Source organism: Salarias fasciatus, chromosome 2, assembly GCF_902148845.1.
Source record: "Salarias fasciatus chromosome 2, fSalaFa1.1, whole genome shotgun sequence".
In the NCBI taxonomy this organism is placed as follows: Eukaryota; Metazoa; Chordata; class Actinopteri; order Blenniiformes; family Blenniidae; genus Salarias; species Salarias fasciatus.
The window spans coordinates 12,459,162-12,483,458 of record NC_043746.1 but is presented as its reverse complement, the minus strand read 5'-3'; the positions used below and the strand labels follow the sequence as shown (position 1 = coordinate 12,483,458).

The window sequence follows — 24,297 nt, the reverse complement described above, 5'->3', positions numbered from 1 at the left end:
TATAGATGCAAAACAGTAAGAGATTCAGTTGATACAGCAAGTTTCATAGATTTAATGGCTGATTGTCTTCAAATAAAAACAATTATCAACCATAGTGAGACGATTCCGATACAGCTCAAATGAAGAAATGTGATACTTTGTGACATGCTTTAGCATTATAATTAACATTTAAAATGCCTTTGGCTAAGAGTTAGCTTAAATGCATGAACAGGTTATTGATATTATAGTTAGGATGATCTGGGGCTGCATGTTGTTCCTGTGCGTGGATCAGTCTTCTCCATGTACTCTGGTTTCCTCCCACAGTTGAAAAACATGCATGTGAAGTTAGCTGGTGACCGTCAACAGCCCACAGCTGAATCTGATGTTGAGTTTGTCTGTGTATCTGCTCTGTGATGGACTGATAGGTATACTACACCTTGGCCTTTAGTGAACTTGGATCACTGCCACAAACTCCTTAGTTTCTGTTTCTTTTCAACATTTATTCATATTACTGTATTTCCAGGCCGATGCAGAGTTCTACATGCATGCAGATTGTGTGAATCAGAGCAATTTCAGTTGAAAATATTCCAATAATGATCACTGAACTCATACAGACCAAAGATGTGTACTCCGCCGCCTGACTTCAAAATAAATCCAGCTTAATGAAACAGCCCTGAAGTCCTGAGAGCTCAGGTATGACAGCAATGTGTGTACGCTAATCACTAAACTTAAGAGGGAGTAACAAATAAAGGAAAGAATTAAATACGTTTTATATGCAATAAGTTATTTTTTTGTAAAAAATAACTGAACTATCTCCACTCCGAGAAAACTAGTTCGTACCTCAATGCAAGTAATAATATCGATTACCTTTCCTAACACCGTCATGACTAATCATTATGTTTCGGTAAACAGCTGATAATTAGGCCAAATCATAACATTTCTGTCAAGAGTTCTTAGATAGAAGAACCAAACCGGGTTGTTTTCAACAAAATGGGATCAAACAGCAAAGCTGAGGTTGTGTCAAACTGCTCGGCTTCACATGATTCAAAAGAGGAATTCATTATGTGCGCCCCCTGCTGCGGCTCCTCCTTATGTTCTGCCTGGGTTCTGCATTAGGATGACGGCCCCACGCTGAGCGGAGGCCCTCCATGCAGCAGACCGTCCAGGCTGGCCCAGTGTGCTGCAAAGCCCCAAAGCCTGGAAACAAGTGGACTCTGTAAGTATGAGTCAGATGAGGTGTCTGCTGCCGAAGTGCCAGTGAGCCTCGGAGCAGCAGGGAGAACAATCACAGGGAAGGAAGGCAACAAAAAAATATCAAAAATATCCGATCTGGAGAAAAAAAAAGTTCCATCATGCACAGTGGGCCCAAAAATATGTATTCTTCAGATATGAAGATTTTTGTGACATGATGTTTTGAAGCAAAGTGGGAAAACTGTAGGACTACTCTGAGAACAGTCCATTTGATTCAACTGTTTATATCTGTAAATGCAGCAATTCAAGTTTGTATTTTCATTGAAGAGTCACAATATATTCCATAAAGGAGGGTTTAAATATCTAAGAAGGATGTCCCTACTCCAGCTGAAGTTTATAGTTCAGTGTAGTTTTACAGTTAAAATAACAAATTCTGCTCTCAGTCCGTCCCAACACAGAGAGAGCAGGTCAATAATAAACATCAAGAGATAATAACATTACATTTTCACTCCCAGCCAGTTCAGATGAAGATTGTGAAAGCTGTTCTCTATATTCAGTGTACATGTGAGACCAGTGTTGTTTATTTGCACCCCTACAAAAGGAGGATGTGTGTAGTTTAGGTCATACAGAGGGATACAGCGTAACTCCCTCACTCACAAATGAACAGTCAGCAAAATTCAGATGGGCAAATCTGTATGAACAGCTTAACCTGTCGTAACAATCCTGGCAGGGATGCAGAAGCTGAAATATCTGGTAGGAGCAATAATTCCACCAGTCAGTGAAAACAAACACAAGATTAACTGATATAGTGAGAAACACTCAGCTGTCGTGCTCCATCTTCACCCTGTCAGCAGCGCTCAGCCGTATCCCCAAGTATGATAACAGTCATGTTTTAAGTTGGATTACTAATATATTTCCAGGTTGTGGATGCCCCTCAAAACATCAATAAGGACTTAAAGACACTGTATCACACCACATTTATCCAGTTTATTTTCCTGTTGGCAAGTACAACAATGTAGACTGCAGTGCCGGAAAAACTTTATTCAGATGTTAAAAACAGAGCCCCTACATTTCCATCTAAAGATAGGTTTACAAAAAAAAAAAAAAAACTTTCCCGAACCCACCAATCCTTCATGGTATCTTCTCATTCTTACAATTCTCAAATCATTAACCCTGGTTTTTATTTGTGGTGATCACATAATAAAGATTGAATCAAACGAGAGCAGCGCGCCTCTCGGGAGACAGAGCTTCCCTCCAGCATGAAGAGTCCACAGTCCTGAAGAGCCTCTTCCAATCAATACTGATTTCCTCTCAATTCAATGACATAAAAGTTAGTTGATATGCATCCAACATGACCGTTCAAGCCTATCGTGTCTCTGAATAAAATCATTCGGGTCAACTTTCTACCTGCCACTTCCGCCTGTAATGTTAGTTGATCTTAAACAAATGTTGATGACAAAAAAGACATTTCAGGGCCTTTACTTAAAGTCTGGATAGTAAAACTGTAAATGCAGCTCAGCTGAACTGGTCCTTTAAACAAACCTTACAAACAACCACGGGAAACTCTGACATGGTTAAGCGTTAGGTAGAGTTAGTTAAGAGAAGGCACTGCAGGTTGGATTAATGCATGCTGAATTAGGCTAATTAAGAGTATATGCACTTATCTGTAACAGGCTATTGCCGATTTATTTTTCAAACTACATGCTAAATGACAAAAATCAAGGATTCAGGATTTAAATGCAGCTAAGCGTCAATGTTAAAATGCCCAATTTCTCATGTTTGCAAAGCCTGTAAGGTGAAAATCCACATCTTGCTTCAAACATGATGTCATCCGATTCCTTTAATCTGCAGGGGGAAAAAAAAGAACTACAGTCATGTGGTGAATGCTGCTTGTACACAAACACATTTTATTGACGAGGGTTTTGCATTATTGTTGATTAGAACAGTAATCAACATCCTAAAAAGATCTTATCTTTTGCGCTCACCGATAATGATGTCAGATGTGGCAGCACGGCGAAGACCTGAGGGTAAAATGAGACAGAGTTCAGTTGGGCATCATTCTTGACAGTTTGGCGAGGAGAATGAGCGACCCCCCCGCTGTGTCCATACCTTTGCATTCAGGTCTTTGGCGGGACATGGTGTCCTTGATGGCGGCTCCGGTCTCGTCCACGCACCAGCAGTAGCCGGTGGCGTGCCAGCACTGCATGGGGTGGTAGTGACCCTGCTCGTCACACTGGGGCTTGAAGGAGCCGAACTTGCCGACTCCGGTTGTTGCCTCAATCTGACATTTGGTCTTGATCACAGGGACTAAACCAATGAGAGGAATCAAAATGTTAAAATTAGATATGCAGCACTTTCGGACCTAAACATTTACACTGTATTTTAAAGAAATGCAGCATTTAATGTCACAGCAACAATATCTAGGACAGCACATCAACTGAACATTAAAGTGCAAATTAAAGAGACTTACAGTCTGGTTTAGACGAAGGAGGCACGGACTTCTGATGGGCTTTTTGGAAGTTCAGCAACTGACGAATCAAGGCCTCCAAGCGCTGAGAAACACGCAACGTGACATTAGGTCTATGTAAACTGTTCTTGTCGTCATCAGACCGTTCTAGCGTGACTCCCCACCTTCCAGTCAGTTTCATTCATCTGCTCCTTCAGACACTGCATGTTGGCCAGGAGAGTCTCGTTGAACATGTTCAGGTTCTGTTCAAAACACGTGAGCAGCTCAGTGATGAAGCACAACGCCATGTGAAGACAGGCGGGTGAGAGGAGGAACCATCATACCAGCATGGCGTCCATCAGCTGCTTCTCCTCACTCACGGTGGCAGTGTCCTTCTGTTTTTATCAGAAAGAAGAAGAAGAAGAAGAAGAAGAAGAAGAAGAAATATAGCAGCTATACTTAAAGGTATATTTACAAATTAGAGTTGTGGAAACTTACAGGCTGAGGTGGTTTGGAAGGGGCGGCGTCCTGATCGGGAGCGAAGTCCATCAGCAGGCTGTTCATTGGCATCTGGAGCTTCATTGGAGTTTTCACTGAAAACATGGTGTTATTATGAACTGATTAGTGTATGGCTGTGTTTCAAAAAAGAATTGAAACAGGAAGGATGCAGGAATTAGTTACATGTCTTTTTTTTATCTCCTCTCTCTGAATCACAACACTTTATTTGATCCATCCTGTTTTCACATCAGCTCCTTCAAAGTAAATTCTAGCTTCTACACATGTCCACTCCAGGCAGATCACGGCTCTTGTTATTAAGATGATCCTGTCTCTTCTTACCTTGAGAGGTGCGGGCCAAACCTCTGCTCAGTCTGTCAGAACTCTTCTGGAGACTCTGAACCTGCTGCCTTTGATCGAACACAATGTAGGCGGTGAAGAGCTGGCTGGACACGAGCAGACACACCAAGGTCGTCAGACCGGCAATCTTCAGCGCTCTGCTGTTGGAGCCCCTGGAAGAAAGATTAGGGAAAATAAAATATAAACAATATAAAACAGCAACCAGTGAGCTGATAAACAAGACCGATCACAAAACTGTTAAGTTTTAGAAAATATTCCTCAGCTTTCAAGTGACTTCCACTCTATTGTTGCTTTTAATCGGAGGCATAAAGTTACAAACACCAAGTCAGAGAAAAGGAGCTGCTGTTTGTAACTTCCCTACACGGCTGCGAGGACTGCTTGATGTGCTAATGGAGGGGAAAAAGCCGTCGCTGTACAGAAAACGTAAATGTAGAGTGTAAAGTTTCTCCTGAGCGTCTTTTCATCCATCTCTTGTTTGATATGAGGACAAGCTTGTTTGTCTCATTGGAATCTGACAGTACGGCAGGATACCATGTTGCTGGTTGGTTATTACTGTTTTTCTTGATTTTATTTGTAATTTATAACACTGTGTATTTGAAATTGTAACTTTGTAACCCCTAGGACTCCCTTGAAAAAGAGGTTTTTAATCTCAATGGGACTTTCCTGGTTAAATAAAGGTTAAATAAAATAAAAATAAAAATATTAAAATGTGAAGGCAGTAAACTCATGTAGCAGCTTTCCCTTTTCCCAGCTGCATAAAGAACTTGGTTAATGTCTTAACTGCCACAATGTAATGAAATTATATAGTTTAAAAAAATCTGTTACATAGGTGTAAAACAATGAATTATCAAGTCAACCAATTTGTACAAGTTATGTTCTGTTTTATAAGCAGTTTTGCTGCTACTGGGTGAGAACAGACAAAAATGTGTGGGGAGGGAGCGAACGCAGAAAGAATCAAACATACAGGCCTATTCACACACTTGTGAAAAACACCATAGTGAGATCCTCCATCAGTTATATTTGCACCTATTAATATCTCTCCAGAACCACAAAACTGACGACCGAATGTTCAAGACTTCCGCAATTCAAGTGCTGTGTTTTTATTTAACTATTTCATTAAATATATGCTCTCTGAATATTCAGATTGTAACATATATAAACAAAAATTAATGAAATATCATCATTAATAGTGGGACTATAGTTACTTAAATGCTTTTGTAATTAGTAAATATAATTGTATCTACAGTAGCCAATAGCAGGCGGCCATCACTAGTTGCTAGGCAGAGTCCTTCTGTTTCTGTACCAGGAAGTGCATGTTCTCTTTACTAATGGCACAGCTTCAAAGGAAAAACACGTGAAAAGTGATTTTATACTTAATATTACCAACTCCACATCTGACATTTAACTGGCATTTAATTAGCAGTAGTGATACTATCAAATGTGAAACATCAAGTGTGGAATTCGTTTACACATGTACTACATGGTTGACTGGATCAAAAAAAGAAAAGAAAAAAGTAACTTAAAAAGTAACATTATTCTTTGTCACTACACACCCACAAACAATTTAGTATACCTTTATTGCGGACTGCTATTAAATATGTCATCTCTTTGCCCTGAATAATCCACCAATAGAAACAGCTGCATCATCTGTTGACAGGCAGACGTGATGGGAAGAGGAGTCCATCTGACTAGACTTGATCATGTAAATATATATTCACACATATACATGTATATACAGATGAGGAAAATACAACAAACATAAATGCAATTTTAACAAAACTAAACTTACTAATTAGGCTGTTCAATTATTAAACAAAGTCTGGAAGCCCCGGCTTAACTCAGCAACACAGGAAAGTTGAACTTGATGAACAAACTGCACCCGATTGATACCTCTGAACTGAAGTCGTTGGTGCAAATCCCTCTTACCCTCTTGGAACTGCAGCGGGGGCAGTGAGCTGTTCCTCACTGCCTGTCAGGTGCTCACGGGCCAGGGCATCGTCCTCCTGAGAGTGGGCCATTTCACAGCTTTTCTTCCAGCAGCACGCTCAAGGAAAGCTCCACCAGACACTCAGCCTCAAACCCGAGTAAGAATGAGGAAGGAGCGGAGGAGCAGCTGGTAAAGTCCGGGCAGATAAAACTGCTGTGGGACGGATCGACTGAGCTGCTCTGATTGGTCAGATTCACAGCATCACCTGTTCACAGAGGCAGAAAACTGAGAGTGAGCTGTGGGGAGAACCACTTCACCAGAGAGGTCATCACGAGCCTACATTTGATTAAATTAACTTAAATAGATCACAGGCATCACAAAAGTCTAAGGTGTTATGTATGATCAAAAGTAAACTTTTATAAGCCTTTTTTTTTTTAAATCGGTGAAAATGCTTCATTGTGGGGGGGGAATGACTGCTACACGAAACACAGCAACACACAAGCAAGACTTCAGATTTACTTTCCTAAATCCACCAAAATATTTAAAAGAAAAAAAAGTTCCCAAAATCCCAGCCAAAAAAAAATCTAAATGATATCTTTTGGATTTTTTTTATATAATAAAACAGAAATATTGACTGAAATCATGATTTAAATAACTTGATCACTCTAATTTTTTTCACCTGGAGTATTTGCTTATTGTATCCGAGTTATTTTAACATTTTCACTCCAAGGTTGAAGAAAGTAACAAACCAGTTTTAAGAATGTAATGTATGAAGTATGAAACACAAATATTATTTTCATATAAAAAGACTCTGGGAAAAACAGCCGCTGCTTCAAAAACTCAATTTGAGAAAAGAGTCAAGCCGACTGCTCTTATATCACATCCATGTTCAGCAGCAAGTAACATACATGGACCATATATGGGTCAAATTTACCTTGGAATATTAATGGATTTATTATGTAGTTAATGATTTGTGAGACGTTTCAAAAGCACCTCCACTTGACCTTTAACCCAAGGCCGTTTCATTTTCAGCTAGATAACAAGGAGTTGTTCTCAGAAAACTTCTACCTTTACCATCTTTCATTTCTATATCACAGCCAGCAACCCCTGAAAAAAAAACACAAACGTTCTGAAAGACGTTGAAAAAAAGATCCAACTACTGAAAAATACAGTGGTGTTTTATTTGCAAATTAAAAAGCACCGACAATATTAGTTACACTGTAAAAATTATTGACAACAATTACAAATCTTTATCATACAGTCCAGGAGATTAGTACCGTCGTTGCTGTTATGTGTTTTCACTTAATACTTTATATGGAGAGACTTGGTACCTTTGTACAATAGTTGGCAGTGAGAGGACATGAGTGGGACTAATCTCAGCGAAAACACCTCCGCACGACGAAAAGATCCAAACTCCCCTCAGGACAGCACTGACAGTTCACACTATGAAAATGAGCCGATGGAGAGTGTAAACCCAAACACATTCAATAATTTAGGTCTACTCAGGATTCTGCATTATGTACATTACAAAGTCAGGAGATAATGGACCAACGTGTGCATCGTTACACCGGGACGTTGTACAAAACTATTGCAGTTGGAGCAGCTGTTTATCAATGCCTGACATCTATAGTTGCAGTGGAAACTCCTCGACCGACAACCCAACGTCTTTTACAAACAGTCTCACGAGGAATCTTGTTTGTTCACCGTTTTTTGTTTTGTTTTTTTTAACTGATAGATTGCTTTTTCCTCCCAAAATAAAGTCCTCTTTGTAAATGACATAAAAGAAAATGAAATAAACTATACAGATTTGATAAAAAAAACCTCACTGCTGAGATCAGATTTTGACATGCGCTGCTCTCCCGTCCCTCCGGCGTGCTTCGTTAAAACGCTAGCTTATGAAATTGTTCACAGATTGGAGTAGGAGCCTGTTTGTTAGTGTGCTTTCCAGTAAGTTCAGAAATGATCGTGACTCGAATGCCTGAAACATTGTGCTTTCAACTTCCACTCATCGGTGATCATTGCAAAACTGAGCCAAAACAGAATAAATACCTCCACTGTACATCCGGCCTACATGGACACAACGGAGCTAAGAAGTTTAGTTTTGGTACATTCTACAATAATGCGTTGCCTTCAGCATTATAGAAATGTTAAAACAAGATCAAAGGAAATAAAACGTAAAACACAAACTTAAAGAACCCTCCGAAGTCCACATGGTAATAGTTTAATGAACATTCTTCCCTGGCACTTGTAAATGCGATAACTAGGTTCTACCAAGGCCTATCATGTAAGGCTACGACATGCAGCCCGAGTCAAAACTCCACACGTCCCGTTCCTCCTCTCAAACGCGTCTATCGAGGACTCCGATCCGACGTCTCTCCGTCAATCAGGCTGCGATGCTTTTAGAATGAAACGTGTGTTTCCTGCGTCAGTGAGCTCCGACAGCGCCGCTCACGGACGGAGCGTTACGTCTCTTTGCTTCCTGCTCCGAGAACTGAAAATGAAGGCTGCTCAAGCTTCAGACGCTTTTTTTTTTTTTTTCCCCCTCCTCCTTTAAGTTCCCAGAAGAAGTTCATGTGGTGAAAAGTGAGCTCGATTAAGAAGAACAGAGATGTGATTATCAGACACCGCCGGCTCCTCGTGTGGATCGCCGTCTCTTCGGGACATCCGTGTCTCTGCTCTGCTTTGTCCACTGTCGTCCTGTTTTGGAAGATCGCAATCAGGTTTTGAATCCTCGTAGGAAAATCCCATCCCTGGATGTCGACATGATCCAGTCTGCGTCAAAACCGCCGAGGATCTCCGGTGCTTGAGGCCACGTGGGGGGCGGGGCCGCCGCGGGACAGAGCAGTGGCGGGGGGGGGGTGGAGGCGTGGTCGTCCACCTGCGGGCGCTGCTACCTGGTGTGGACCAGTTCCTCCCGGAGCCAGCTGGGCAGCGGCTGGCCCATCCTGTACAGAAGCTTGGACAGCTCGATGTTGTGATCTCGATAGTATTCCCTGAGGAACCCCTGCGACTGAAAGACAAATGGACACGAAAAAATTAGATCAAAAACAAAGCTGAAGCTCAGTGAAGTAAATCTTCAGAAGGACGTCAGATCTTACCTCAGGATCCATGTCAGGGTATTTGCGTCCTTTACTCTTTCCCAAACACTTCGTCTTTCCTCCCTCCACCAGCTGACACCAAAATCCTTTCTTGGGGTCAAACCTGCACGAAACAGAGACCACAGTGTGTCACGCTTTCACCCACGGGAATCTGGGATTAACAGCTAGTTAGATGAAGTAATAAGATGAACAGACGCATAAACATAATTCTTAAATACATTAACATCAACCAGTGCCACAAGATGAACTATATCTTCTCCAAAACACAATGTTGAAACTGTAGTTGCATGACTGTCGTTCCCTTGAGCAGCGTAGCTGATAAATTCAGTGTAAAGTTCACCTAGTTAGATGTCGGTGAGCCTTTATCTCGAAGGTAATTTTATGTAATAAATAGAAATGTAACAGAGAGCAGTGAGCTCCGAGTGCATTTTCAGTTTGTTAAACAAAAGTGGACTCTAACAGCGGATTCCTGCTGGGTGGGAGAAATTAAGTATTCATATTTGCATTTGGATGTGATTTCTAACCACTGAGTGAATGATGCAATCTCCACACCACCTCCAGGAGAGGCAGTTAAGAACAACTCAACGAGAATGGAGGTCGACAGGGGGACACTTACGCCAAGATCTTGTGGTAGTTGATAACGTTGGCAAGGCTGAGAAACTTCTGGATTTTATCCATAATTGAGGCGGGCTCGGTCTTCAGCATCTGTCCGTCCAAAACCAACAGCTGGGCGAGACGCAAACAGATAAATATCAGAGCAGGAGCAGTTGTTGAGAACTGTAAGAGCAGTAATACAATCTGAAAACCCCATGTGGCGGCGAGCAAATCTGGAGGGTCGGGGTTTTCCTAACATGAAAAAAAAAAATAGGTAAATGAAGGGTAAAAGATAAATGTAATAAATTTAATTGGAAAAGAGTTTTGGGACATTTATAGAGACTATGTAATTCAAATGATGAAGTGGCTTTAGAGCAAAAACTAAAGTGTAACAGCTGCAGATTATTAAAAAACTTAATAAGGCGATTCCAATTAGTGTCGACTAAAATGTCTTAAAAAGTCCAGCATTCAGCAGACTAAGCAAGATAATCTTGATTTATCTTCTTTAAAACATTCAGTAAATTGTTCAATGCAGCTTGCAAAACACTTTTCTCTTTTTTCCATTGCTCCCCGGCGCCACATAAACACTTCGCTGACTGTCCCACCTGGCTGGAGTGGTAGAAGTTGAGCCAGCGCTCCAGGTGGACGGCGTACCAGCCCGGCACCAGACAGCGGTTCTGGAGGACCCGCAGCTTGACCGGAGCGTCGTGGCCCGCGGTGATCACGTCGTGGAAGGAGTACTTCAACGCCACCGGGTCGTCGTGGGCTCTTTGGTGCTGCGGACGGACAAGAAACGTTAAGACGGAGTCAAGCCTGCGACCGCAGCAGAGTGACTCGTGTTCAGGGCGGCGGCCACGGACCTGATACCAGGAGTAGGCTCGGTCTGCCGGGTTGATGAGGATGGTGATGATCTTGGCTTTGGGCAGGAGCGCCGCGGCCCTCTGAGCCGCCACCTCAGAGTCAAAGTAGTTGGCACTCTTCTCAAAGTAGTAGTCTGAACTGGTGTTGGAGGGCAGAGGGAAGTATTCCATATACCTAAACACAAAACGCAAAGCGTTACGAGCAGCCAGAGCCGTTATGGATCGTTTCTCTTCGCAAAGAGGAGGACAATTTGTCTGTTGACTGTGTGGGTGATCGACCATGCACGGCACTGCGGCACCGCGCACACAGGAAAAAACATTGTATAGTGTTGTAGCGCGTTGTTATTTGGGCAGCCCACTTGCAGATATTTCCAAGCTGCTAAGTAAATTTAGTTTTGGATTATTTTCAGGTGCTGTGACGCAGGAAGCTTCGCATTAATGCAGGTTGAAATCAATCAAACCTTCAGGAAAATCAGATCTGTTTATAGCAGCACTCGGAGGGGGATGTAAGCACTGAGCGGTGCTGTTTTTTGTGAGATCTTGAGTTATAATTTGAAGCCAAATATTACAGTGAGACGGAATGAGCTGAAATGTATGCGAAGGTTTGATTTCTTCACCTGTACTCTTTCATACAGACACAGAACACAACAGGATGCCAGATGTGGTTGATTTATGTATTTTAACTACAGAAAAACACAAATTGATTTTTCTCTTTAAGTTACAGCACATGAAGCACGATGGCCTCCAAACGCATCTGTTAAACTAAGATAAAAAGAAAAGTTTGAAGTTTAAAGGAAACTGGACCATCGAACGAATAAAAAACACAACAGATATTGAGATATATCCTTTGATCAATATATAAATAGTTCCATGTTGAGAATATTTCTGGGGGAAAAAAAAATCTGATCTTGCAGCTGAGTGTGAGGATTTCCCACCAGTCAATGCCTCTGTGATAGTTGTGTCCATTGAAAAACTGGATCTCCTCGAACGTCTCCTTGCTGGGGTAGTTACTGGTCAGGTCGGGGTGCATGCCGAGGAACAGGTACAGAGCCGTCGTCCCTGGAAGGAGAACGTGTGCACAAAAAGATGAGAATTCGAAGGAAGAAACACCCATAACAAAGAGAAGACTGTGCAAATAGGGCTTAACATAATCAAAATTAAAAATCTCATCAAATAATCATGTAAAACACACCATGTTTTCTTCTGACTGCCAGACCCCATTTTTCATAGTTTCTACCTTCGTCCTGTAGAGGGGGTTAAAGCACTGTCCCACCTGTTTTCTGAGGCCCGATGATGAGCAGCTTGGGGAAGCGATCACATGTTTTCTCCTTTGACCAAATGTCCTTGTGCCTTTTGTCCTCACAAGGATCCTGTAGCAACCCGCACAACACAAAAACAACCGTTTGTACCGAGTGTGGCTCCAACAAGTCGTGTTAGAAACGCCAGAAAAAGTCAGTTTGAATCTTCACCCACGTGCACGTGCACGTGCACACGGATGAGGACTGTGTGTAATCACCTGCCAGAGGGGGTCTCTCTCAGAGGGAAACAGGCTGAAGTACTTGTGAGCCAGCTGAACGGGCGGCAGCGTCTGCATCTTCAGGTTGGTCCAGGTCTGGAGGAACATCACCAGGCTTTTGAAGGTGTACAGGCCGAGGCGGTCGTTCCCATAGTTGGACAAGTGAGTCATGAAGATGCTGATCTGGTAACGGGAGAAAAGAAGCCATGTCAAACCACAGTGAAGATGTCAAATATCTCAACTTCATCCAAAACAAACTGCACGTTTGTTTACATTCAAAGTCAATTTTGAGCTCTGAAATTATAATTCTTCCTCTTGAAACTAAAACGACTTCTTAAATAACAAAAGCTATAAACAAAGGAGTCAATCTCATCCATTGGATGTGAAACTCAGCAAGAAAGTTACAGAGAAATGCACTCAGAGGAAAGCAAAATTAAAAAAAAAAAATGACAAGTTACAAAAGGAAAAAAAGATGCAACCTCACCTGATTCTAAAAGGACAGTAATATATTTGAAATATGATACAAAACACAGATTTTCATATCATCCACAACAAAAAAAAAAAAAAAAAAAAAAAAAAAAAATGTGGCCACATTCAAAACATTTTGAACATTGTGTTTTGGCTCTGATGAAAGGCGCTCTCACAGTGGTGCTAAAAGAGAGAGCGCGATGCAGACATCACCGTGTGAGTCACTGACGACTCATTGTCCTGTCTCTTATTTAAATTTCAATTTGCACTAGCAGTTAAATGGGCTTCCAAGTGTGCAAGACAAAAGCAGCGCCCGTGCGAATGTGTAATTGACTCACAGGGTTCAGCAGAACGGTGAGGAAGAGCTCGCCTCCATTGATGAGCTTGTCCAGTTCGTTGGGGCTGCCTGGGTAGTCTTTGTAGAAGATGGTGTGTGTGAACAGACCGCATGTCTGTCTGGGCAACACCTATGATATAATAAACACAAAACCAAACGGAGAGAGGAAAATTACAGACTAACACTAAATAAAAAAGGATCACAAGAAATGCATTCAAACACACACAGAAACACACACACACACACACACACACACACCATCGGCCCTCCACTGAGAGTGGAGCGGAGCTGTCAGCACTCCCGGCAGTTACCCCACACATTGTTTGCTTTCAATAACATTCATATTATGCAGCTCATCTAGCCAAAGCAAACCCCTTATTCACTCAGTCTATATGGAAATTCATGGAAATGCATTTACAGTTTGGAGTGTCTGGAGGACTGAATATCAATCATCAGTAAGCAGTGGGGACCGGCCATTCAGGCTGCGCTATCTCAAGGACGGGAACGGAGCCGGGAGACCACACAGGCTGACTGAATGCCAGCGCTACAAAGGAACCGGACTGAGGCTGCACTGTTTGTTATCTGCACTGAAGGTCAACCTGGGAAAGAATTGGAGAGGAGTTTTTTTTTCCCCTCTTCTTTTGAACCTCTTGAATGTAATCTATTCAACTTTAATTTTGCTCTCATAACGGTATTATTGGCTGCCCACTTGGCATGTGAAGTTGAAGAAAGAGCTGGTTCTCTGCCTGTTGACATTTCAGCGGGTTGGTTGCGAGCCGGCGCTTTGCTACGCTGTTGCCAGAGACGTCAGTCTTCGTTACGGTGCCAAGGCGTGCTAGGCAGGAACTACTCAGACAGGTGTCTCACGCAAGACTGGCTCACTTGACTACATTATCATCTCCCACGCCACGGAAGAATAGAGCAACGCGACGGGGCTAATGAGACGGCTGCCTCTTTCTGGGTTTCTGTTGCCTCAGTGATGAACGAAAATAAAAACTGCTCATCTTCAGGAACGGGGCTTAAGAAAGCCGAGGTGGAGCGGAGCCAGAGCGTGATGGACAAACTCAGAACGGAGAGAAACCGGCGGCGGGAGAGACACACGCAGCCGCAGAAATAATTATTGAATGAAGGATAGAATATGCAGATGGAGGAGGAAAACCTAAAATGGGATTACAGGCTGCAGTGTACGTTGAGAAAGCAGAGAGGGAGAGAAACCAACAGACCAGAGGTAAGAAGATAATGAGGCTGTTTGAAGAGACGCCTTACGCTAATGCCGCTGTGGATGAAACCTCGCCGGAAGCGGGCGGGCTTCAGGTGGGGGTACTCCTCCGTGCTCGTCACCTTGATGCCCCACACCTTCTTCCAGGCGTCGTACAGCTGCATGTGAACAGGGTAGACGCCCGAATGGTGGGGGGCCACAGCATAGCCCATGTTAGTGGGGATGCCGTGCTCCTACAGGGGAAAACAGGAGAAAGAACTCTGGTTAATCATTCAGAACTTAACAATGACGAACACAGAAAAGACAGCGACACATGGAAATAATCCATCAATGACGTGTGTACAAATCTAACATGCAACCTATTGCTCTGAACAGAAGACCTTCCCCTTAAAATGACTCTTTTTTTTTTTTTTTATACCGTTAAATTAAAACAACGCCCCTGAACAGCTGGTGTCCTCAGTCCAGAGTGTCCTCGGCCTGCTCCTGCCACAGCCCGTCATGCTCGCCGCCATCCAAACCATTCGTGGTGTAACATTTAAAACCTCTGAATGGCTTGTTAACAACAGCATCCAGCGCTTGTAAGCCCCCTCGTCACTAAATCACCGTTTACTGCATGCACCTGACATTTGACCGGTTCAGTCAGGAGTTCATGGATCATGTCCGGAACGTTCCTCCCGTTTCTGGAGGCTCCCGCTCCGTTTGTTCAGGAGAACTCTGCACAACACCAGCAGCTGAATATCACACCCCTAAGAAAAGGTGACTCCTATTTTAAAAAACACTGTTCTATGTTTAGAGCACACAGCGAGAAGAATCCTCACAACAACAAACACACTTTCTGCCCCTTTTCTGCCCAATGTCTATATATTCGGAAAAACCACTGTTGATGTGTGCAACATGACATCCGATCGTACTTCATTTAACCCCTCAGATCAAAAACAAGGTAAACCTGCTTGGCCACACTGAGAAACAATCGCTTTTTTGTGTATGGCCAGTCCTAAATACAATCAAACAAAACACAAAACATCCACAATGAAAAAAAAAAAAAAAAACATTGCCTGAAACGGCCGATTCAAACCAGAGTGACACGATAAGAAAGGACAGCTCTGATCTCAGCGTTCACCCAAAGCTGCGACGTGACATTTGTCCCCCCATGACTCACCATGGCAAACTTCTTGTTGAGCAACATCTGCTCGGCCAGCACGGACTGGTTATGGAACAAATGCGGCTGCATGTGACTCCACATGTGGGGAAACCACCAGAAATCCTTGACATATGAAAGCAGCAAGTCATCTCCCAGGTCCTCCTCGTCAGATCCTGAACAGGGAGAAAAGGTCAGTTAGGGAGGGAAAGGAAGAAGGAGGAGGAGGAAGAGGAGGAGGAGGAGGAGGAGGAGGAGAGGAAACAAGGCATTCGCAGAAAAAAAAAAAAAAAAAGATAAGGGTGACAGGTTAAAGAAAAACCTGATAAAAATAGAAACCTAAACTGTTAAAAAAAAACAAAAGCATGCTTGAGTCAGCTGGGTGGAAAAAAAAAATCAAATGAAGTGTTACTACCAGTAACAATTGAACATATTGAATTAGAGAAATCATTTTAAAAAATCAAATCTAGCATGTTTTAATCCGTTTTACTTCTGATCTCCGCATGAGCGCACAGTACCAACAAGTCCTGCGTCTTACCAGCGTGAAAGAATTTCCCTGAGAAGCCCAGATTGAAGGTGAAGTTGGGCACATGGGTGCGCAGCTCCCTCTGCGTCTCCAGCAGGGCCTGAAACAGTGGGAGGAAAAAGGAGGGTGAGTCAATGCACGACGCGCTCAAACCGGTGCACGAGCGCATTAATGAAGGGGCGTCGACACCCAGGCGGTCGCGTGCCCACATGCATATTTCATCCCGCAACTTTCTTACGGTAAACATCTAACATGAACTCCCAGCTGCCTCACTCTTCTCCGTCATTCCGTTTGATATCTGCCTCTCCTCTGATTCGGGTTTTTTGTTTCATTTGATCTCCTCACTGGATGAGACTCCCAGCACACACCCCCGTCTCACTCTCTCACATTCCTCCCGTCTTGTCAGGGTGTGATTCGTTCCTAAAAGCTCGCTGCTGCGCTGCCAGTGAGGACGCCTTGATGCCTTTTCCATAACTTTTTCTTATACCCTCTGCCTCCACATGTGAGGGGAGTCTGTTCTGCTCTGAGGGGACGCGAGCAAGGAGCTTTTCAACAGTCTTTGTATGTCTCTGGGCCCCTGAAATATTCATTGCTGTGGAGCTTCTGTGACAGTGCGAGCGTTGGGGCCTGTCAGCTTTGAGCAGCCTAGTGGGACGAATGCATTCAGAGAGAGAAGAGGAGCAAGAAGAAGGGGTTTCTGTGTGACTGGCAGGGGATAGCACATGCTATGTGTGAGGCAATTTTTACATTTTAGCAGAGGGAGGGACTGTTGAAAACACTGGGTGATGAATAGATAAGCGAGTTTCTGGGAAAAAACTTATTTTTTCCCCCGCTCAGAAACACATGCACAGACTCACCTTTACATCAGGCACCTTCATGCGGGTGCCCTCCTTGCCCACGAATATGTCGTCTATATCCACCAGGATGTAGCGCTCCAGGGACAACGACAGCCTCTTGCCCGTCAGGAAGGCCACCGCGTCCACAAACACCAGCTTGTGAAGCCAGAAGACCAGGTTGTTCCCGAACAGGACCCTCTGGATGCCGTCGTGCAGCCCCAGGTCCTGCACCACCGACGGCAGCAGGGCCGCGTTCTGCCCCATCGACGCCACGCTCTCGGCCGACTGCGTCTTGGCCAGCAGCACGGGCTCGTAGGTGGAGTGGTTGGACTGAAACACCGTCCAGTCGTCCCCGGGGAGAGGACCCGGCAGGGGCTGGCCCGACCGGGTGATGAAGAGGAGCGGAGACTTGGGGTTGACGGTGCAGTCCTTCAGACCCAGGTTGGAGTGCAGAAAGAGGGGGAAGCCTTTCAGCTGTGCACTGAGCAGACTGTTTTCATTGGCCTGAGCAACACGGAGACGAGAGAGAGAAGGCACACAGATTCATCATAAATCAGAGTGATGAAGACAGAACTGTATTGGATATAATTCCCCAATTTCTCCAGTCATGTGTGAAATAAGGAATGTCAGGCCTGCTCGAATGTGAAGGCATGAGGCAGCCTCTACCTGCTATGCTCAATCTGCTACGCTCCCAGATTGCAGTGGGAATGAATAACCTCCCGCTGTGTCCTTCATGATTTCAGACTGAGGGTTCAGTGACGACTCATTGAAATCCCCCCCCCACAAAAAAAAAAAAAAAAAAAAAGTCATTACCCAAATCTTGTCTACTTTTTCTCCCACTTCAACTTCTCCAAGTCTTACTTGGAATTTCACCAGTGCATGTGTGTGGGTGTCCGTGACAGCACCAGAGAGTTAACTCTGACACGCACTGCGTGGCGTCCATGTGATCGCTACTGATGTTTATCTATTGTGATGTGCAAACCAGAGCCTGAAGTCCGCTGCACTTTCCTAACCATGTTCAAGGATAAGGCCGTTTTACCTCGCTGTTTGGTAACACTGATCCCACAGATGTTGGTGTTAATATGATAAATATTGCAAAAAAATAAAAAATTATTTTTCTCTATTTTAACATGCAAGATTTATGTTTTACATTACCATAAATTAGACCTGCACACTTCATTAATTTATCCATTTAGTTAACTAAAACGTTCTTCACAAAGAAATAAAGGCATGCGGTCCTACAGAGTGTTCACACATGTGTTTGTAGTTAAACAGATTCTCAGAGGTTTATCTCTGAAGACCAAACCGAGAAAAAACAGAAATGACAAATCAAGATAGTCAGCTTAAGGGGGTTAGAGCAGCATTAAACCGCACCGTCAAAGTCAATTACAGACATAAGAGTAGATGAGAATTCATTAAATGTTTTACAAGTGAAATCCCCGACAGATGTGATGTATTGGTGACTGTGTCCAACGTCTGACAAGTTATCAGAAAAAAAAGGAAAAAAAAAAAAGCCAATATTAATAAAATAATGTTCAGGACATTTTAGAATAAATTGGACGGACTTTAAAAAGATCTTTAAACACCAAGCATGAGAAAATCAAATTCATTAGACAAATATTTCAAATGTATCTTGTAAATCAGGCTTTTAAAGATCTCTGGCTTCAGTTCTTGCTGGGGGAAATGCTTCAGATTATAATTAAAGATATTCATGCAGGATCAGGCTGCTTGCCGAATTTCCTTCAAAATGTTTTTTTTTTTTTTTGCACAGATGGATCTCCGATCTTGATACATCTGCAATAAGCCGAAGCCGTACAGTGGCTGTAAACGTATATCGGTGGGGTTATACTGCAAAGCTGCAGAGCGACTGGGTCATTGGGATGCACACCCTGGTTCTCTTCTCCTCTCTCGCAATAGATGGCAAATCCCACCAGGTTAACCTTCACCTACACCGCCCGGCATCTCTGCACCACCATCCACGCTTCCACATCTTTTTCTATATTCTCTCCATGGCTCGGAGACGGTGATTAAAACAATAAGACCTGAAAACTGGCCTTGGGCAAACAGGAGCATCTAGGGATTAGAGGGTGAGGGAGGATGTGCGAGAGAGAGAGGGAGAGAGTGACTTAAAAAGAAAAAGGATGGAGAAAGAAAGGAAGAGGCAGATGACTAAACAACTACAGAGACCAAAACAAAACCGAGAAAGCAAGGAAAGGGGAACGAGAGAGCGGGGAAAAAGAGTGAAGGAGACAAGATCGCAGAATAAAGAAAAACAAGAGACAGCGAAAACATAAGAAACACATAACACAAGACAGCGCGTTGGAAATGAGTGATATTAAAGCAGGCAGGTCCTTCCAACTCTGTGAATCCCATCTCCTTAGAGACGGTGCAGCCAGATGGACAGGGCAGAAGGTGTGAGTGAGAGGAGGGTGGTGGGGGTGAGGCGGGAGGACGGCGGAGGGAGGAGTGTGGTGTTGTCCTAACCTTGAAGAAGCCAATGATGCCAACTCCGTATTCCACACAGTACTTGTCCAGCAGTTCTCGGTTCCAGGCGTCCAAGTTGACATATTTCAGAATGTTCTCATAAATCACCAGTGTGAATCGCCCTCTTTCTTTGTCCGTCAGTGTCGGCATGTCCCCTTTGCCAGGAGAGATCTCGGTCCGGTACCTGAACCGGCCGGACTCCAATATGGCCACGATCTCCTGGCCCAGCTGAGAATACTGGCTTTCCACAAACACTAGAACCACGGGGTCTGTCCTGGCCCCTGCCGGGTCCACCCCGGGGCCCCCGGGGACATTCCGCAGCGGCAGCAGCCGGGAGGGCGTGACCCGTGGGTCATCGGAGTCTGCGGACGCTCCCTCCGCTCCGGACACGCCCCCTCCCGACGGCTCCAGCTCCCGCTTGACGCCATAGAGGAAGTAGGCCGAGATGAAGACGCTGACGGTGCAGAAGAGGAAGAGCAGCAGCAGGGAGGTCTGCAGGGGGAGGAGACGGACCAGCCGACGGAGGCGCGTCACGCATCCCAGCATCGTCTCACGCCACGCCGCTCCGCCCCGCTGGCCCAGCAACACGCCTTGGGGACAGTCTCTTTCCTTCCCGGTGTGGGTAGAAGACGGCGAGCAGAGATTATTCACAACAAAGTCAGTCTCGTCACCGAGTTAAATACGAACGGCGTTGAGGTAGCGGCTGCAGCGGCTACTGGAGAAAGAAATGACACGCTCTCACGTTGGCTCTCCCTCATATTGCAGCACTGCTTATGTCACCATGGCAAAGAAATAGGGGGCCTTGGACCGCTGGTACACACTTATGCCTCTGAGGGAGCGCCGCCAGGCCGAGTCACTGGTGGAGAAAGATGATGGAGGACTCCATCACCTGTCCATCACGCGAGCCTGTCAACCATGTCCTGGAAAGATTCCGCTCCGCTCTTTTGATTGGAGAATAATCTCTTGAGGAAAGTAAGGCCACGCAGGTCATCTCAGCAGCACCATTCCCTCAGGATCGGATCTTCTGACCTAGAAAAACGGCAAGACAGAAGAAAATAATGGTGAAAATCTAACAGCGCAGCATCAGCTTCTATAGAACAAACGGCATATCGCACTCTTTTGTTGTGTGGGCTTCGCGCTGAGTGGGAGACGCGCGTATCGCTGGTGCCAACACTCAAAAAGTTCACTCGAAAGTAGTCCTTGCATTCACCTACACAATGTGAGAGCTGCCAATTTCCCCCCCTACACACACGGACAGAACCCCTATGTGTGCGAATCACGCACACACGCGCACACACACACACCAAAAAAAAATCGCTCACTCACTCACTGGTTCAGCCTCCGTGCAATCAATAGGCAAAATGTGAGGGACAACAAAGCTTCGGGGCAAGCCAATTCCCAATCCGGCCCGACTGAAATGTGTGGCTGCATACGAGTGAAGCCATCAACCGCGGGGACACTTGCCTTCTATTTTCCTTGAATCCTCAAAGCATCGGGACCAAAATGTAGCGCAAGAAGAAAAGCAAATGGACAGACGGAAGGCAATCCAAGAGCGGCGCGTGGATGACAGTGAGAGCGAGAGAGAGAGAGAGAGAGCGACAACAATAAGATCCTTTACTCTTGGAGACACTCCCTCGCCACACTCCATATACATTTCTATATCCTCTGCAGACCTGACATAATATGCCGGCCCTTTAGTCAATCTCCATCAAGCCAAGTGTGAAAAGTACAGGATGCAGACTGAGAACGGTGTGAGCCAGTCACTTACAAAAACATCATTTCCCCATTTAGGGTCCTGGTGGAGAAATGAGACAGAGCATCATTACCTTTGCATGGAAATGCTCTGACCATTAAGCTGGAGAGCCATTGCGGTGCACAGACTCGCACTTCCCTTTTATAAAACCCCAGACACCACATTAGAGTCACATCCCTTTCAGACCAAAGTCATTAAACGGTGACCACCAAACCCATCAAGACTCTGACGCAAATGGACATAAAATAGACGTAATAATGCCATCAAGGGTTTATTAGCATCACAATAGAGTAAGATTTAATTAAAGGTGCGTAACATTAAAATGCAAGAGTGTCCATACTATTCTGAGCAAACTGAATACCTTAAGAAGGTCAAATGAAGGTTTATCCACTTCATTATTGCTAATAAAGGAGAAAAAAAGGAATCCTTGATCACTGAAATTATCATTTATGTGCACACAGTCCGAAACGAGGAAAATCAAGCTCACTCAGTGTCCCTTCAATGTAATCAAGGTCAGCGTTCTGGCAAGTGTCTCTGCTCCCTTCTTGCCTTCCAGATAAGCTTAACAGGATGCCTTAAATCTCCCTGTGAGTGCTGTGGCAGAAATCACACTTCTTTCTCTCTGAGTCGTGTCCAACTTTCCTCTTCATAGGGATGCAGAGTCTAATGTAAAGAGAGGCCGTGAAAGAACAGTGGGCGTTCAGAGGATGTATCACAGTGCAACAGACAAAAACCAACAGCCTTGGTCACACCACGATCCCCCGGGTGCCCTGTTTGTTCATTTCTGAGGGAGCGAGGGGTTCGTGCCACAGCATATCAAAATATGATTAGCCGCAGGAAGTGGCTCCTGCTGGAAATAGTGAGGCTGAAGAAAGAGCCGGGGTGACAACTTTTAACACAACACACAGGCCAAAACATTTTTTCAGGCCTCTTTGGCACAAGACTTGTGATACCACTTAAAAAAAAGAACCTTGGCCGCAAAGTTTTGGACTGGAAGATGATTTACTAAAATACTTAAATGACATTCAGTTATGTTGCACATCTAATTCCAATCTACTCTGTTTAGAATAGATTAAGTATTTCTGTTAAGACTACCAGAGCAAATCATGCTGACTAATGGAAATGCATGTTTTTGTTTTAATACTCCTGTGTATTTCTTTGCAGAGTGTGCATGTTCTACCTGTGCAAGAATGTCCTGAAAGCATTAAATCTGAAATTGATTGTAAATATAAATGGAAGTGCGCATGATTGTCTTCCTCTCTGTGTTACCCTGTGAGGGAACAACTCGCAGTCGCGGGTGTCCCCCACCTTTGCTCACAGTCAGATTTGAACGACTCCAACATCCTTGATTGGATGAAGTGGCAAAGAGGATGGGCAGTTTGACATTAAACTGCAATGAAAAGAGGCAATCTACCTCATGTAACTCTGCTTCTCTGAATGCAACAAAATCACGTGATCACGGGACAAGAAGCAATAAACATTTTATCCTAAATAACTCTCATAGTTTTGGCGATATGTTTTTTTCAAATTCTACATTCCTATATAAGACACACTGTTTACAATTCTGACATAACATGAAATCAATAACTAGGCAATTAAAATATACATTTTCCATCTGTTAGTTTCATATATTTGTGAATCTGACTCTGGAAAAGTCTGCATAAAGTCGTCTGTGTCAAAACTCTCAGCACTTTGCTGAAACATACCAATTTGTATTCACATTTCTGGTTTTTGTGCACAAATGAGGGGAAGCACAATAACAACTCCAGCTGTAGTGGGCTGTCCTCTAAGTCGGAGTGTGCGTCGCCTAAAGTAATTTTCTGTTAATGAGCGACCTCAGAAAAGACATACTATCTTTGGCCGACATCCGCAGGGAGGCAATAAGCTCCACTGTGACTCTAATGACACTGTTGACATGACTTGAGAGCAGATTTAAGGGTGACACAACACAAACCGAGCACAGGCGCAGACAACTTCGCTCTTTGGCCAATTCACAGAGGAGATGACCGCCTCCCAACGCTGCCCTTCAGACGGTGAAGCAGAGCGCTCCAGATGAAAGAAGCAACGGAGGGAGAGCGAGGCGAGCTCAGAGGTGGAGTAAGAGCGCATCTTACACAGGTAAAAGGACAGCTCAAGGCCTCTGGATTGAAGCAGCGGGATCAGGAAGGAGGATAATACATTAGATTATGATGGAGATGAGGGTATGGCACTGACTGAGCAGAATACTGGCTAATGGATCTCAAATGTCCACGCTCCCATCTCACCTAATGTGTCTCCGACTCTATGCGCTACCTAAGAAGAAGCCACGATGCAGCTGGAAACGTTCTCCTTTCCCTGATGTAATAAATGCAAAAATGCAGAAGAGGAAGAACGGAGAACATGAATATTTCATGCTGTGCAGAAGCTGATGAGCGGTATAGCCAGCAGACCTATTGGTAAGGTGAAGAACAGCCAAAAGGTTCGCAGACACCAGAGTGTTTCGGTCTGCCAAGGATAGTCAGTGTCTTAACTCATGCATAAAGGAGAGGCAGATGGGACTAATGCATATCCCAGAGCCAACCTTTTCATTCTCAATGATGGCAGGAGCTAAAGCTGGATATGAGCTCTGTAATTGCACACGAGGACTAAAAAGTATCCTTAAAAAAAGGGTTTGTAAAGAGATACAAGAATTAGGAGGAATGGAAGACAAAAGAAAGTTTTTCCATCTACTGAAACCTTGAGAAAATTCAGCTTGGTGGGAGAAATTAGCAGGACTATTAACCCAAAGGGTGGCCATCAATCTTAAAGCTTTGAAAGCCTCAATTAAAATATTTCCCTCATTATTTTACAGCAGCTGAAACAAGACGACGGAACAAAGTGGAAGCATAAACAATAGCAGGTGACGGCCAAAAGGACAGACTAATACTTTTCCCTCAGGGTGGGTGGTCACTCAAACCTGCTCGCTCTGCATCACGGGAAGGTTGCCAGAACCATACTGCTAGATTAATGAGAGATCATGAGGAACAGGGGGACGGAGGCTGCTCTTCAGCTGTAACAACGCTCTGGATAAACAACACTACGGTCGGCCATA

The 24,297-nt window shown here is 44.2% G+C and overlaps 2 protein-coding genes across 2 annotated transcripts in view; both read right to left on the bottom strand.

The window, feature by feature from the left end:
- Positions 1-2,191: 2,191 nt before the first annotated feature.
- On the bottom strand, positions 2,192-6,575 carry cd74a (CD74 molecule, major histocompatibility complex, class II invariant chain a). The gene is made up of 9 exons (XM_030115178.1): positions 6,398-6,575; positions 4,454-4,623; positions 4,115-4,209; positions 3,961-4,011; positions 3,802-3,879; positions 3,641-3,722; positions 3,280-3,477; positions 3,156-3,191; positions 2,192-3,015 (listed from the first exon to the last, which is right to left on the bottom strand). The coding sequence occupies exons 1-9, from the start codon at positions 6,487-6,489 to the stop codon at positions 3,011-3,013; spliced, it is 807 nt and encodes a 268-aa protein (XP_029971038.1). The 5' UTR covers positions 6,490-6,575; the 3' UTR covers positions 2,192-3,010.
- Positions 6,576-7,910: 1,335 nt separating this feature from the next.
- Positions 7,911-24,297, bottom strand: part of LOC115397155 (bifunctional heparan sulfate N-deacetylase/N-sulfotransferase 1) — a 44,030-nt gene continuing 27,643 nt past the window's right edge. Inside the window, exons 2-15 of the mRNA XM_030103362.1 lie at positions 19,475-20,503; positions 17,012-17,494; positions 16,167-16,254; positions 15,650-15,804; positions 14,538-14,723; positions 13,273-13,401; positions 12,467-12,649; positions 12,224-12,320; positions 11,886-12,009; positions 10,951-11,125; positions 10,696-10,866; positions 10,113-10,222; positions 9,497-9,599; positions 7,911-9,408 (exon numbers count right to left, since the gene is read on the bottom strand). Of these exons, the coding sequence (XP_029959222.1) occupies positions 9,289-9,408; positions 9,497-9,599; positions 10,113-10,222; positions 10,696-10,866; positions 10,951-11,125; positions 11,886-12,009; positions 12,224-12,320; positions 12,467-12,649; positions 13,273-13,401; positions 14,538-14,723; positions 15,650-15,804; positions 16,167-16,254; positions 17,012-17,494; positions 19,475-20,020 (2,670 nt within the window). The 5' untranslated portion in view covers positions 20,021-20,503 and the 3' untranslated portion in view covers positions 7,911-9,288. The remainder of the gene's footprint in view (positions 9,409-9,496; positions 9,600-10,112; positions 10,223-10,695; positions 10,867-10,950; positions 11,126-11,885; positions 12,010-12,223; positions 12,321-12,466; positions 12,650-13,272; positions 13,402-14,537; positions 14,724-15,649; positions 15,805-16,166; positions 16,255-17,011; positions 17,495-19,474; positions 20,504-24,297) is intronic.